Source organism: Aotus nancymaae, unplaced genomic scaffold (genome assembly GCF_030222135.1).
Source record: "Aotus nancymaae isolate 86718 unplaced genomic scaffold, 86718_ANA_hifiasm-v0.15.2.pri h1tg000040l, whole genome shotgun sequence".
Taxonomy (NCBI): Eukaryota; Metazoa; Chordata; class Mammalia; order Primates; family Aotidae; genus Aotus; species Aotus nancymaae.
The window spans coordinates 44691100-44708385 of NW_026988454.1; the positions used below are offsets into that span (position 1 = coordinate 44691100).

Genomic DNA, 17286 nt, shown 5'->3' on the forward strand with positions numbered 1-17286 from the left:
GGGCTGCCCTGTAGGGCAGTAAGATGCTTAGCAGTTTAGCGGTATCCCTGGCCTCTGCCCACTACATTACAGTAGCACCTTTTCTTCCTTGCTTTCCACCTCCAGTTGTGGCAGCCAAAAATGTCTCCAGACATTACCAAATGGGCTCTAGGGGGCGAAATCGCTTCCCCAACTGTGATGGAAACCACTGTTCCTTCTCTAACCCTTCTTATTCTGATCACATAACCACGTCATTAAATAAGTTTTAGAAATATAATTTTAATGGCTGTGATAAATTTTATTGAATATTAAATTAGTGCTACCCTTAAAATACTACTTTTGATTATTTAATAAAGAAAAAAATTATATTTGAAAACTTAGCAGTGCCTACTGTTATGTGACCTACTTAAAAAATATATAAAAATTAAGGTCTGCATTCCTGAGGAAGTTATTTTAGAAACAAGTCAGACATACGTAAAAGCCCTAAGAATAAGAAAAAAGAGTGTAAAAGAACTAATATTTTGTATAATTCATATTAAAGTAAAACACACACACACATAAACACACCAAAGTTAAGGAAGATAATAAAATTAATTTAATAGGCATGTTCCATATAATCATTTTGTTACAAATTTTGCATTTCCCGCATGAAAAAAATCACAGTAGGCACATACTAGAAGCAAACTATGTCAGACAAAAGCATTCTAAAGATGTTTCTATTATCAAACTTTTATAATTTCTCCAAATCTCTTTTGAGGTATGGGGAAAAATCTGGGGTATTTTTGGCTAAAACCAAACACACTCTATCCATGTGAATTTTGACTATTGTTCCTTCTCACCAAAAAACAAGCACATAATTGTCTACAAATTCCATGAAGTTTTAAATCAATGGTGTTCGATTTACATTTACCAGGAAATGATTTGCCCATCACCATAAAAACTGAATTAAAAACACATCAGGCTAAATAAATGCAAAAGAGAACAGTGAATTTTGTTGGATTTAGAGACAAAGGTATGTATTTGCATGATCATGTATTATTCTTGACCTTTTCCTTTGGTGTGATTTGGAAGTAACCTGTCTTTTGATACCCTACATTGGACATCATCATTGCAATCTAAGTGAGTAGTTTCACAACACAATTATCTAATATACACATGCTGCTTAGGGATGCAATGTTATCATAGTTACCACCAGATTAAATAACTCAGGAAAACAGAACGACTAAGTCTTTCAACATGCGGAAATTCAGCACTCTTGATAGATTATGAGTTTTTATTTTCCTTCATTTTGAGGCTTTTCCAATTGGTCTTGTGTTGTTTCTTCATCTTTCTCCTTTACATCTGAAAAAAATTAATTTTCCATTTATATATAGAATATATTGAAATTTATTTTATATTATATTGGAATAAAACCGTTGGTTTTCCCTTTGTCTACCCTCCCTCTTTTGCCCTCAATTCAGATATGGAAACTACACAAAGAAGAGAGATATGAGTAGCTTTGGGAATCTACTTTCTCCTCATCAACTTTCTCCTATTCTACATAGTTATTAAGCGTCAGGCAGTCTTCTAGGGTATTCTCAGAGCCTCCATTTACAGATTACTAAACTGAAACACAAGCAGATAAGTGACTTGTCCAAAGTCAGAGAGCTAGTGAGTGACAGTCACGACTTGAGCTTAGACCAACTGACTCTGCGGTCCATGTCCTTAGCCAACTCCCTATGCAGGATTGCACTCTCTCCAGCTTCTTGACACTTTCTACTCCCTTTGCTCTTTCTCACTTTCCACTTCATAGAAAAAATAAATAGTCAAAGCTATCAGACAGGAGCTCCCTCAACTTCCTGCCATTAAATGTCTAAAACTCCCTGTGATCTGTGGTTATTTTTTCTGCCCTTCCTGTTATTACAATGGAAGGTGCACTTGTTGGCACTGGGTATGTAATTTGTTGGTGCCCGGTGCAAAATGAAAATGCAGTATCCTTGTTCAAAAAGTTATGAAAAATTTCAAGACAGCAACAGTAGAACAGTAAACCAAGTGCAAATCTCTTCTAAGCAAAAAGCCCTATGCAACCACCCTGGTTGCACAATTTTGGAGCTGGCTCCTGCTGTTGCTCCTGCTACCCAGTCTAATGCCTTCATGATTCCTCATCCTACCCATTTTTGCTTCATAGGAGGCTGACTCTAATAATCATCTGCTGCTCTCCATTTTATCTGACTTACCCTTTCTCCTGGCTCCGTCATTCCCTCAAGTCACTACCATCTTTAAATTAACGAAGACCCTCTTTCAACTGTAAGTCTTCCACATACTGTCTTCTCTTTTAACCTTTAAAAAGTATCCCTCTTTCGCTGTCTCCATTTTTAAGTAAAACTAGGTCTACTATTCTTCCAAAATGGTTCCTACCACGTCATAAATGGCATCTTTGAAATCTGATGGCATCTATTCAGGTCTTCAACCTTCATTCATCAAATATTTATTAAGCATGTACTATATACAAGGCAATGAACAAAACATAAATCCAGGCTCTCAGAGAATATTTGACGAGAAATATGGATAATAAACAAAATAAATAAAATGTGTGCTCAATAAGAAGTAGAAAGGGCTAATGAAGAAATTAAAGCAGGAGTGGAAAATGGAAATTTTCAAGAAGTCTTGGGGCCTGGAGGATGCAATTCTAGACAGAGTTAGCTGGGAATGCCTCACTGAGAAGGGGACATTTGAGTAAAGGCCTGAAAAGGTGAAGCAGAATTCTATATAGATAGCAGGAAGAAGAGCATTCCAAGCACAGAGAAAAACAAAACCAAAGACAGTAATATACAGGAAAAATTTGCAAGTGGGAGGACAATGGTAGAGAAAATTGGAATGGAAAATGGAGTCATAGAGGTACCAAAAAAACTAGATCTTGTAGGTGAAAAATGGCAAATTTTGGACCTATTTTGAAGGTAGAGTGGACAGTATTTGCTTATAGATGGCATGGAGAATATGAGAAAAAGAGGGGAGATAAGGATGATTCCAGTGTTTTTGGCTATAACTTTGTTAACTGGAATTATGATTTGCCACTCAGAGGTGGGGAAAATGCAGAAGGAGCTTCATCAGGAGACTATCTGGAGTTTGCTTTTATAACCATTAAACCTGAGATTCCTATTAGATATCCAAGCAGAGATGCCAACTAGGCAGTTAGTATATGAATGTGCAGTTCAGGGGAGCTCCAGGTTGGAGATACAAATTTGTAAGTCATCAAAAGCACGATCATCATGCCAATGAGATCAGATTACCTCACAGGTGAGGGAGTGTTGATAGAGATGATGTCCAAAGACTGAATTCTGATAATCTCCAATTTACTAAGAGTTAGGGGAGATGAGGAAAGAGAAGCTCAAGGAGGAGCAGCCAGGGAAGCATGAAGAAAATCAGATGAGTGAAGTGTCTGGAAAGCCAAGGGAAGATAAATATTACAGGAAAGAATGACAATCATCTATGACTAGGAGATCAAGCAAGATGAGGACTAAGAATGAACCACTGATTTTAGCAGAGACAATGTCATTGTGATCTTGAAATAGCAGTGGAGTGATATGGTGAGGTGAAAATCTTATTAGGCAAAAAGAATGGGATGCAGAGGATCTGGAGCCACAGAAGCAGATAACTCTGTCAAGGAGTTTTGTTACGAAACAGAAATGGAGGGCAGTAGTTGGAGGGAGAATTGGGATCAAGGCAGAATTTGTACTTTAGTGATCATAACTGGTTGTCTTCTAATTAACATGGCAGGTGCTTAATAAGTGTTTATTCAAAGAACTCCCTTAGAAAAACAAGCTTGATAGAAAATGGTCCTCTATAACAGTATGAAATACAAAGCACTAAATTATTTCTACAGTAATTGAGCTGCACTTGCCACACTGATTCTAAGCAAACTACACACAAAGGTTTCTAGCTCTCAGAGAAGAGTTGTTATATCTGCTATCTCTAAGTTGGTCTAATGAGCAGATGATGATATGAAGTCCCCTTAACTTGTTATCCTTCTATGAAATGAAGTAAGAATTCAAGATAATAATTAGATGAAAACTAACAAGATACCATCTGTTGTCAATCTAGTATCTTGCTCAGGATTATTAACTAAAATATAAAACATGATTTCAAATGCCTCTTACAGTCTCATTTTTTGCTTTGTAATGTGAAAGTGTTTAGAAATACATTGAAAGATGATTGCAGATACAAGGAAACAATAAACTGCTCAAGAGGTTATGATTGCTGTCCACTTCGTATTGTGATGTTAATGAAAGGAAAACTCTTTTTCATATATTAGGTACTTTCTGATCAACATTATTGATATTCTTCAACTTTCTGCACATGTCAAGTGTTTCAATGTAATTGAATATATTTTCAACATATTCCTTCAACATAATTTCTCCTGAGAGAAACATCAAACTTTCCTTTCAAACCAGTTCCTGTCATTTCAAATGTGAATAAGCTTTTTTGAACACTTATCTCACTTTTTTGATCATAGTAAGAACTCTTGGGAAAGTAAGAAAATGTTGAGTCCTAGATTATCTGGCTTGATTCGTTCTCTAGAAGCCTAGCTCACAAAAACATTTCTCATACACACACACACACACACACACACACACACACACACGGTAACATTTATATAAACATTACATTCAGATCCTTATTATATGTCTTTTAGGTAACATACCACTTTAGCTGTTTACTAAATCAGGCTTTCCATTAATATACATTTAATATAAATCAGATAGAATCGTCTATTTTTTTTACATTTTCTATTTCCATCCTTGTGTTCTGCTCTTCTTTGTATCAACTGCCTTTTCTCCTTGTCACATTTTCAGAGTGCCTCACAGAACAATAATTCTGCAAGATGTTTCTTCAGAGATGGTCAAATAAATGAGAGAAAGAAATGCTGTATGTTCTATTTTTAGAAGGGTATAGACACACTATTACTTTAAAGTCTCTGTAACAAAGGCTCTGAGAAGTCCTTGTCTAAAAAGGAAACATTCTGAGAAGTGTAAAAAGCCAATTATGTTTAAACCACCAATTCCAAACTTACTTGACCACAACACCCTTTTTCTATGTGACACATTAGCACCCAGAAGAATTCCCATGAAGTATTTATTGAGAAAAGCTGGTATAATGGGAAAGACTAAGGCTTTGGAACCAGAGATTTTAATATCACTTAATTTTTCTGAGCTTGAGCAAATCACTTAACCTGCTTGGGGTTTAGTTATGGTAACATCTATGAATCAAAAGAGTGGGGACCTTCTAAGGCTCCCTTTCCTTCTCACATTCTGTGTTTCCATTCGTACTGAAAAGGTAATCTATTCATGTTGCTTTTTCAGGGGAGAATTTCATTTGCACTGTTTTCTCCTCGATCATAGGATATATGTTTTAAAAATATACACTTAAGGCCAGGCTCAGTGGCTCACGCCTATAATCCCAACATTTTGGGAGGCCAAGGTGGGTGGATCACCTTAAGTTAGGAGTTCCAGACCAGCCTGGACATCGTGTTGAAACCTCGTCTCTATTAAAAATACAAATATAAGCTGGGTGCGGTGGTGGGCACCTGTCATCCCAGTTACTTGGGAGGCTGAGAGACAGGTCAATTGCTTGAACCTGGGAGGCAGAGGTTGCAGTTAGCCGAGATTGTGCCATTGCACTTCAGCCTGGGTGACGTGAGTGAAACGCCATCTCAAAAAAAAAAACCAAAACACTCAAATATTCAAAAATGTGTATCTTCGAATGTTTTTTCTTTCTGGTCCACTAGTCCTATATATCCAATTATTTCATTGACATGTCCATTTAGATGTCTCATAGGCATTATGAAGACAAAAATCTTTACTCATTCAACTCTCAAAATTGCCCATCCTCTAAGCTAACCCTTCTCAGTGTATGGCATCAGCACCCACCTGGCTGCTCTGGGAGTTATCCTCCAATTCTCTTCCTCATCTCTGCCACATCCAATTCATTAGCAAGCCCTATTGATTCTGCCTATAAAACATATCTCAAATCCACTGACCTTTCTTCTTCTCACAATACCACCCTCTGTCACCTCTTGTTCATATGTCATCAAATATCATTGTCCTTCTTATTGTGGTTATCAATTTATAAGGGATAGATTAAGACAGATTATGAACTGAGAAAAATCTCAGGTTAATTTAATGCAGGATGCAAGACAACTGAAATCCTAGATTTCCTGTCACATAATATTTATTTAAAAATTAATATTTTTTATAAATATTATTTTTATAAATAATATTAATAATATTAATTAAAAAATTAAAAATAAAAACAAGAGGATGGACCTGAAGGAAATCTGCAGATCTTCCTCACCTCAGAATTTGTATTTTTAAGTGAAAATATTATTGAAACCATAACATCTGAGACAGACCCCAGCTTTCAGTTTTCATTAGCAATTGGAAACCATTCATTTAAAAATTCATAATAATATCTATGCTTAGCTAATGAGAAAAAGACAAGTTTTCAAACTACTTACTTATAACTTTGTTAATAAAATATTATATATGTCATCTACCTATGTATGCCTATTTGCTTTTGTGTATTTTTTCCTAATCTTAAACTTTTCATTGATAAATAAAATTATATATATTTATGTTGTGGTGCAACATGATGTTTTGATATATGCATACATTGAGGAGTGGCTAAATCAATCTAATTAACATATCCATTACCTCACAAACTTACTCGTGTATATGTATATGTATGTGTATGTGTGGTGAGAACACTCAAAATCTACTCTTTTGGCAATCTTCAAGTATACAATACATTGTCATTAACTATAGTCACCATGTTGCTACAATAGATCCCTTGAACTTATTTCTCCTAATTGTAATTTTATATCTTTTGATCATCATCTTCCTAATTTTCCTGGTAGCTACCATTCTACTCTCTGTTTCTAGCAGATTGACTCTTTTAGATTCCACAAGTGAGATCAGGTGGTATTTGCCTTTCTGTGCCTGGCCTATTTCACTTTACATCATGCCTTCATCCTTTTGTGTAATCTTTAGCATCTGGTGTTACATGTGAATTCATTTTTAACATTTTGAATTTAACTGATCCCTTTGACTTTATTTCAAAATGATTTGAAGAAAAATATAAAAACAGGAACATATTCTTTCAGATCCTAGTCTCTCTAGTGACCAAAACAAAATAGAGAACACTGCTGACTCTCCCACAGTGTATTTGCTCTCTTTAGCTTAATTAAGTAATGTCAGTAAACATTAAGGTTTTGTGTGTGCTGAAGATGTATAAAGTTTAAATAGGGTTTTATACTAACAAGTGATTGCCTTCTCTCCCTCACTAGTTTAGAATGGACTCTTCACCAGCGACATCATGTTCTTATGGTCACATGACATTTTCAAACTTAAAAGGCCAAAAATATTACACACATTCTTATTTCTTTTCTTCCCTTCATCTTTTCCATCTTTTCTTTCTTCTTATAATATTTTACGTTGATGTGTATGCTTTTTTACTCTCACCTATGGTGTCACATATGAGAAAAAGTGGCCTTTGGAAAAAGTTGAGATACTCATGGAACTGCAGGATCTGGTCATAGTTCCTGACCTACAAGGATATTTTTCTTTTTTTTCGAGATGGAGTTTCACTCTCATTGCCCAAGCTGGAGTGCAATGGCGTGATCTTGGGTCACTGCAACCTGTCCCTCCCGGGTTCAAGCGATTCTCCTGCCTCAGTCTCCCGAGTAGCAGGGATTACAGGCATGCGCTACCATGCCTGGCTAATTTTGTATTTTTAGTGGAGACGGGGTTTCTCCATGTTGGTCAGGCTGGTCTTGAACTCCTGACCTCAGGCAATCTGCCCACCTTGGCCTCCCAAAGTGCTGGGATTACAGGCATGAGCCACCCTGGCCTCTATAACTATTTCATAATGATTGAACAAGGAACATTTGCAACTCTACCTGGTAGCAAATAACCTCCTGAAGCAAAAAATCAAGAGCCTCCTTCTTGGGCTCCCGGGAATGGGCTAGATGTGAGCAGCCTCTGGTTCTCACTTGCTTCATTGTCACCAAGAATAAATTCCCAAACAGCCAGGCACAGTGGCTCACGCCTGTAATCCCAGCACTTTGGAAGGCCGAAGCGGGTGGATCACGAGGTCAAGAGATCGAGACCATCCTGGTCAACCTAGTGAAACCCCGACTCTACTAAAAATACAAAAAATTAGCTGGGCATGGTGGCGCATGCCTGTAATCCCAGCTACTCAGGAGACTGAGGCAGGAGAGTTGCCTGAACTCAGGAGGTGGAGGTTGCGGTGAGCCGAGACCGCACCATTGCACTCCAGCCTGGGTAACAAGAGCGAAACTCCGTCTCAATAAAATAAAACAAAATAAAATAAATAAATAAATAAATAAATAATTCCCAACCAAATACTAGAGTCCACCTGAGAGTCTAAAATGGGGCACAAAACATGAGTAGTTTGCTAATGGCTTGGAATTAAAATTACCTTTAATGTTTCTGAGTGTATTTTTTTAACTTTGATTCACGGTTTTTGTTTTTTCTTTTTAATCTCCATGAAGGTTTTTACATGACAGGTCCCTTTTAACACTTTATTTAAAGTACCCTTATATTCATTTTCAGGAGATTAAATTCTGGAAGCTATATAAACTATATGTAAACAATGGAGAGAAAGACCTAAGATTTCCCTTCATGGTTTGACAGCTCTAACTTTCTCTTAATACCATCTTTTTTCACTGACTGAAGAATGTTCACCTTTTATACAAAAATTCTCTTGAAAGAATTTCATTCCTACTTGATAGTAAACTTCTTCCTAGATATGAGAATTAAAGGGCTTGTAGCATACTGCAGTGAAGCAGAAGCTTCCAAAGTGATTTGACAATGGATGGCAGAAGAAAAATTATTTTATTTGTGAATACTTCTCAATAAAATTGAAAGCTCTTTGAGAGAAATATCACATGTATTCACCTTTGTATTCCCAATTACTAGCCTTGTGCATGACTATAGACATGCAATGAATAAGTAAAACTTCAGTTTCCACATACACAGCGTGAGATAAAAAGATGAAATATTTGACTTTGGAAAAGGCTGAAAAATCTACTAAGCCTTAAACAAAACCTGAGAGGTTTAAGGAAACAAATAAGGAAACTGAGCAGTTTTAACTAGATAAAAGGAAGACTGTTCCAGAGAAAAGGATTAGTTAAGAAGTGACAATGCTGTTAATTATAAGAGGATTTTGAGTATTACCTTCCTTCACAGAGAGAGCCTCCAGTTTGAGGGGCAAATCTGAGGTTCCGCCTGTGGCAGCTGAACTCTGGATGTCTGGTAAGGCATTCCGGCGGCCTGCCCTTGCTGAAGATGCAAAATTGGTGACCCCAGGCTCCACATCAGTCATTTTTGATGACTCTGTCCTCATAGCAACATCTACAAATAGAATGTGCACATGAAGAAGAAAATGAGCCTATTCAGAGCTAAATGTTCACCACAGTGGTTGAAAGGCATGGCTAGATCAAAAATGCAACAGGCCTGAGAGTCTAATCACTGATCACGATCTTCATCAATGTCTACTGCTATAGTCCTGGAGCATCCATTTGCACATTCGCTGAATAGAGCAGGAAGTCCTCAGTGCGAAACAGATTGCTAAATATAACCCCTGAGCTGAATGAGCCACTTGGATGCTTAAGGGTGCAGTAATCCCTTGCCTTTTGTTCAGCTTTTCTATGGATGGATCAGCCAAACTAGGGTTTGGAAGGAAATGAAAACCGACTTGTTTGACCACTACTGTAGAGACGCTGCCTGCCAGTATTTGCTTGTGGTGCTTGTTCAGGCAGAAACCAAATAACTATAATTTGTAGGGACCAAACAAAACACTCTATTCCTACTTCATAGAAATAAGAAATTCTACTTTATCTCAAAGGTGTTTTCCTCAGAAAGAGCTGCATATTTTGATATGTTCTGATCTGAGACATGTACATGTGGAGGTTTGTTACATAGGTAAACTTGTGTCATGGGGATTTGTTGCACAGATTATTTCATCACCCAAGTATTAAGCCCAGTACCCAATAGTCATCTTTTCTGCAGCTCTCCCTCATTCCACCCTCAACCCTCAAGTAAACTCAATGTCTGTTGTTAAAAAAGAACTTCTAAAAAGTGGCCCTTGGAGTGGGCCTTCAACATGGAAAAGAAATTCTGGGTTTCATGTTTATTTCAAGATCATTTTGCTGCTAGCTGCCTGCTATTTTAGAAGTTTTTGCTTTTGCCTTTATATTATTATTTCAGATATACGCTTTCCAACTTAGTCCTTCTTTGTAGATTGATGCTGGAAAATAAAAGAATCACAAAACTGTCTAAAAGTTTGTTAAAGTAATATTCATTAACTACTATTTTAAGACCAAAACCAGAATTGGCCATATAAAGAGGCTAAGTAACAAAACTGTGTAACTTAGGGGTTGTACTTGGCCATGGCAAACTCACATTTGGTGCCATCTTCCTTTCAGACTCTGCCGCTGATACTGACTGACCCATTTTTTGTCACCACGGGTAGACAAAACAGCTAACCCCACCCAGCCTCACAGCGATGTGGAAGATAGCACTTTCGACACAGAAAAGCTATTTTCCTGACCAAACGTGTCAATGGCCTAGAATTGGTGGCAAGAACATTTAGATCCACAAGGTGACTGACTCTTAGCTGGGCTCTTTAAACTCCAAAGCAAAGAGATTTACTATACCACTGGAGATAACCTGAAAGCCCATCAAGAAAAAAATATGAATAAACTATGTATATTATGTTACGGAATGTTATACCACAATTTTAAAGAATGTATTAGATCCAGTGACACACTGAAATAAAGCAAGTTTAAAAATTAACATTTATGGTGTGGGGGAAACGGGGAGAAAATTATGAATACAATAAAATTTCAACTTTATACAAATAATAAAAATCCTAGTTGGGAATGGAAGGGAGAACAAGAAAAATATTAACCTTTTTTCAATACCTCTTTACATATTTTGACTTGTACTAATGAGCAGGTATTACCTTTGTAATTAAAAAAAATGGAAACATCCACCTAGAAAAATTATGAATAGATATTCTAGCACAGAAAGGTTCTAAAAGTAACACTTTGACAATTTAACCAAATAATAGCATATTCTTAAGTGAAAGCTTCTCCTTTCCCCAATAGACATCTTATTTATCTGTTGTTAGTTTTCTATACAACACTGATTGCATATGCTTGATTTTTTTTTAAAAGGGGTGATATACATATAGAAAAGAGACAATTGCTCTCTTTAAATTCCTTGTGACATTTAAAATATGTAGCCTATAGAAAGATGAGGAAATACTACAGAGAAAAATGACAGATTAACTTGAGGTTCTTTTAATTTTCTGAGCTTAAAAAGCTAATCATGTTTATGTTTGCTAACCAAAGCAGCTGACTCACTAGCAACTCTTCCTCTTTTTTCTTCTATAGAATTAACAAAGGACTCTAGGTGAGTGCTGCTTTGTCAACTGTGGCTGCTTAGGCAGGAGCTGGAACCGTTTAGACATTTGGAGATTTCACAGAAGTTCTTGCAATCCCACAGCAAGGTAATGCATTTTACATTGCCTGGAACACACTTCTATCTCTATTGAAAGTATACAGTTTTCAGGCTGCTTGACAAAAGACTATTACACAGTCATATACATGCCGGCACCTTTAGAGTTTCTGAAATATTGAAAATGTAACACCAGCACAACTCAAGAGGACAAGATGTTCAAGCTAAATGGAGCACTAAACGCATACTAAAAAATCACCATTGAGAACCCACTGGGCTCCAAAGAGCCTGCTAAGAAAAGAGGATGTTAGTATGTTAGAAACATAATTATAAACAAATAGAAGTTTGTGCAAACTCTTTCTTAAAGCCAAGATTGCAAAATGGTAGATACCTTCTTTTCTCATCTCTGGATATATATCACTCACCCTATCTTCCATAGTGAAACCACTGCTCATTTTATATCTAAGACTTCAAATAAATTTCCTGCTCACTAAATTAGTTCTCTGGAGGTATGAGTCAGACTTTCTGAAAAAACACAGAATAACAAAGAAGTAAAAACATGCATTTTGGAAAAAATGTCAGTGCTTTTTCTGGCCAAAGACTGAGAGAGAAGGAGAGACAGACAAATGGACAGACCGACACTGGTCTCTACTGGTAAACAACTGCTTTATCTGTCTCTCTCCAGCTCTCAATATCCTAATACCTTATGCTAGATGTTTTCAGTTCTCTGCCTACAGATCATTTATTTTTTATGATTTCATGTTTTGAAGCATACAAATCTCTTCCAAACAAGGTGAAAGAACTAGAATTACTTCTTTACGTGCCAGCAAAAACAGATCATTATTTATTCACCCAGTCATCTCTTGAGTTCCCACTAAATTATTGAGTGCAAAATCTTGTTCTTGGCCCACAAGTTAAAAACAGTAACCCACAGTCTGGTGAGATGAGACACAGTTTGATCTTTCCAGTTATCCTTCTTGACCTCAAATCCTATTATTTGGAAATAAAGTAAAATTATCCATTCCTAAAATGTGAATCCTTTACATATCCCCTATTCACTTAAGCAGCAAGATCATTTTGAGCTAAACAAAACTTACATGAAATGTAGACATGTATAATTATTTTTTAAACTTAGAAACCTTTCTGCTTTTGACATTTTTCTACAGATGGTATTTCTGTGCCTCTAGTGCAAGTCAAAGGGAACGCTACCTTTTGTTTGTTGACATACACTTTTTTTTTTTTTTTTTTTTAATGGAGTTTCGCTCTTTTACCCAGGCTGGAGTGCAATGGCGCGATCTCGGCTCACCGCAACCTCCGCCTCCTGGGTTCAGGCAATTCTCCTGCCTCAGCCTCCTGAGTAGCTGGGATTACAGGCACGCGCCACCATGCCCAGCTAATTTTTTGTATTTTTAGTAGAGACGGGGTTTCATCATGTTGACCAGGATGGTCTTGATCTCTTGACCTCATGATCCACCCGCCTCGGCCTCCCGAAGTGCTGGGATTACAGGCGTGAGCCCCCACGACCGGCCCGACACACACATTTTTTAATGCTTATGTTCTTGCTTGATAATTGCATAGACAGATCCTTCAATATACATTGGTAGGTACATGGAAGTTATTTTTATCACAGAGAATTTTTGACAGCTTAAAGATATAAAATTCAAAATGCAAAGTCAAATTAATTTTTCATAATTTTCCAGATAAAGCACAAAACTGAATACCTTTCCAGCACAATGTTACTTCTTATACTAACATAGGGCCACTTACAACAATAATATACATGAATGATGTTAATGATTAAATAGATTAACTGCAAAAACTATGTAGCCCCCTTGAGTATGTGTCTGTGTTTGGGGGAGGCAGATTTAACTGGTCATCTTATTCTTTTTAGTTTTGTGCTAGAAAGAAACTAAATACCCTCCATATATATATCTCCAATATATTCCCTCCATAAAGGGTAGGGAGTTAGTTGGGTTTCTCCCAACCACTTGCAGCTTCCCAAAAGGACAATTAAATTTCTCATATCATTGCAGGATATTACATTTGAAAAGATGAAATAGTCCAAACTTCCAGATCCAGATACTTAAGTGATGCATCAACATAACATAGCTAATTGGTGTCAAATTCTTTCCTAAGTTTAGATGGTACTCTTTCTTCCATGACCATGATTCCTCCTGCTGCTTTCTGTAACAAAAACCAAAAACTAAACTAGCTATCTACAGGGAAAAAAATTAACATGAAAATTCATTGTACACCAAAAAGTCTTTCTAAAAATTAAATAGGTTTCTTTTTAAATACATTATCTTGAGTAGGGTGTGTCTGTTTCTGTGGGGTGTGTGTGTGTGTGTATGTGTGTGTGTGTGCGCGTGTGTGTGCGTGTGCTATGTATAGTGGGTGGTATCCAGAATAAAGAGTGGTATTTTTACTTCTCCTTTAGATGAGTATGAGTCTAGGTGGTTATAACCATAGCAGAGCATCCCTCCTGCCTACATTTTACATAGTTTAGCCTTTATTTCTAGCTTCAGAGTGTTCAGAATTGAGAGGATTTAGCACGGATTAGAAGAAACGCTTCTCATTCTTTTTTTCCACTTTACCTCAAGCCACACCTATACTGCTTCACTGTCATTTGTTTCACATTATTCTTTCTAATCAGTGACTCTAATATTCTTGGTTCTTATTTTATTAAGGCACTGGAGCCTGCTTAAAGAAGTTAGGGTTCAATTCAAAAAGCATTGATGTAACACCAGCTCTACAAAGCCCCAAGCTAGACACTGTAGAACTTGGCACAATAAACGAGGTCTTCTCATGGCTTAACTGGCAGTCTGTGAAGGCTGCATGCAACGCACCTTTACCACACGAGCAAAGGAGAAATTAATTATTTCTATTAATTCCGGAATAGAAAATGAGGCCAGGCTTCACAGGGATCTTAGCATTTAATGGAACCCCGGAAAATAAGTAAGTAAATTCCAGTCAGTGAGGGGTTGCTCTCAGACCATCCATTTCTCATTGAGTTGCTTTTCCAACTACTATTGTACAAAGTATTCTTAGATTTGAAAAGGAGCACAGATACACTCCTAGTACACAAAATCCCCAGCACTGAATTTGCACTGGGGAAAATAACGTAATTTTGAAGTTCTTGTGGTCTGCTTGTACTCTTCCCTACAAAGAGGGAACCCAGCCAGTCTGTCTAGGGGGTTTACATGCAAGGCCTAAAATGTCAGTTCCCTTTTCAATGAGCTATATGGTTTTAAAATGTCAAATGACTGTTTATGACATCAGTAGGAAGAAGAGAAGGGGAAGTTAATTCTTACCAACGTGGTCACAGTAGAAATAGCTTTGTATCCCTCTGCCTAGTAGAGGGACTGGAACATTCCTGCTTAACACAATCAATAAATCAATGTTGAATTAATAGCTTAAACCTATCAATTAGGAGCTGAAAATGAAAGTTCTTTTATTATTAATATTCATAATAAAGACTGAAAGTAAATAAAGAAGAAAATAAGACTTAAAGTTCAGTTATTAAATATTAAAATAGATTTTGTTATGTTAACATCAAAATAGCCTTGGAGTCAGGCTGTAGACTAATGGCAAATACAATGGCTTTTACTGTGGGTAGTAAACATGGATTTGGTGAAGGTAAAGCTGTAGCTGATGCAAAAAACAGGTACAGAACCACCCTCCTCTAGGACATATGATGGTTCTACGATTCTGGCACAGGACTTCTCCTCTGTAAGAGATACATAAACCTTAAATTGAATAAATTTGTCAACCTGATGTCAATTATACTTTATCAATTTTCCCTTGTATATAAATGCGGTCCTCTGATACTTAAATCAGATCAGTTCCTATAGCTTTAATAAATTTCCTTTTACCATTTTTATTCTCAACAACGGGAGAAATGAAGCCTTTTATCCCCTAGACTTTCTTTTTTTTTTTTTAATATTCAAATCTCTTTTTTTTTTATTGCATTTTAGGTTTTGGGGTACATGTGAAGAACATGCAAGACTGTTGCATAGGTGCATACGTGACAATGTGATTCACTGCCTTCCTCCCCTTCACCTATATCTGGCATTTCTCTCTATGCTATCTCTCCCCAACTCCCCACCCCCCGCTGTCCCTCCCCTATTTCCCCCCAACAGACCCCAGTGTGTGATGCTCCCCTCTCTGTGTCCATGTATTCTCATTGTTCAACACCCACCTATGAGTGAGAACATGTGGTGTTTGATTTTGTGTTCTTGTGTCAGTTTGCTAAGAATGATGGTTTCCAGGTTCATCCATGTCCCTACAAAGGACGCAAACTCATCATTTTTGATGGCTGCATAATATTCCATGGTGTACATGTGCCACATTTTCCCTGTCCAGTCTTTCTTTTCCTACAATTATTACAGAGAGTGACATTATCTATGAAAAAATCACCCCATAATTGCTCTTTCAATATGAAGTTAACTTAAAGCAATAGTTTAAGCATGGACACTTTATTTATTTAAGACAGGTTCTCACTGTGTCACCCCAGCTGGAGTGCAGCCTCAACCTCCTGGGGTCAAGCAATCCTCCCACTTTAGCCTTTCAAGTAGTTGGGACTACAGGCATCACCATCATGCCTGGCTAATTTTATTTTTATTTTTTTGTAGAGACAGGGTTTTGCCATGTTTCCCAGGGTGGTCTTGAACCCCTGGGCTCAAGCAATCTGCCTGACTCAGTCTCCCAAAGTGCTGGGATTACAGGCATTAGCTACCATATCTGGCTAAGCATGGACATTTTAAATATGCTTTCATTTCAGAAAGCATTTATAATTAATATACACTTACTTGTCTTTCAAAGGGAAAATGTGTGATACCAAATAATAGAACGATTTTTAGTAACACACCAAAATTTATAGATGGAAACGTGTATCACCTATTAAAGCAATACTTTACTGCCATATATTCTACTTCTGAAACTGTTTTTGTGACTCCATTATTGCAACTCATTTTATACTCATATCAAATAGTGGTAACATGTTCAATTTAAAATATAACATATTTTATAGTAAAATTTTTAATTAAAAAAAATATATCCCACTTGATCACCCATCTCTTTGTACTAAGAATGACCTCAGCTACTTTTCAAAACCTTCTTAGGTAATTTAGATTGGCACATATTCAAAAGAAAACTATTTTAAATGATTATTTCAAAGCAGAGCTTTGAGCACTACTGAACTGCATTAACACACTCTCAAAGTGACTGCCCTGATTTAGTCCTCTTGTTTGTTACATGGTCTATATGGAGCAATGGAAAGTGTGGTTGCCTAAAAGTGAACATTCCTGAAATTGAATCTTGGACTTTCAACTTCCAGAAAAACATCTAACTTCTTTGTTAACACTCTACATTTATAAAAAGCAGGATATATATTATCTATTTTACTACTCTGGACTCAAATGAACTAATGCTATAACAGTGCTTGGTTAACAACTACACAAATGAAATTTATTTAGATATCTGTCATACAAATTTATAGGCACTATGAAATTATCATTATGAATATCAGTTATTCTTTTAAGCAACAGTGTTGACATGGCTCTAGAGACAGCCTCTGATGTTGGACTGTAAAGACCCCAGCAAGTGATTAATGCAGCTGGAAGCAATGGCTCATGCCTGTAATCCTAGGACTTTGGGAGGCTGAGGTGGGCAGATCACCTCAGGTCAGGAGTTTGAGACCAGCCTGGCCAACATGGTGAAACTCAGTCTGTACTAAAAATGCAAAAATCAGTCAGGCGTGGTGGTGGGCGCCTGTAATCCCAGTTACTCA

At 36.9% G+C, this 17286-nt stretch overlaps 1 protein-coding gene across 3 annotated transcripts in view; it reads right to left on the reverse strand.

Annotated features, from left to right (window-relative positions):
* Window positions 1-551: 551 nt before the first annotated feature.
* The window catches only part of PKIB (cAMP-dependent protein kinase inhibitor beta), a 132102-nt gene continuing 115367 nt past the window's right edge, over window positions 552-17286 (reverse strand). For 2 of the 3 annotated variants that reach the window (XM_012450057.3, XM_012450056.1), the window contains exons 4-5: window positions 9213-9389; window positions 552-1320 (exon numbers count right to left, since the gene is read on the reverse strand). In XM_012450057.3, coding sequence (XP_012305480.1) covers window positions 1253-1320; window positions 9213-9381 — 237 coding nt within the window. In that variant the 5' untranslated portion in view covers window positions 9382-9389 and the 3' untranslated portion in view covers window positions 552-1252. Of the gene's footprint in view, window positions 1321-9212; window positions 9390-9491; window positions 9573-17286 lie in introns of those variants that run through there. The other variant, XM_012450058.2, reaches the window with a different exon arrangement.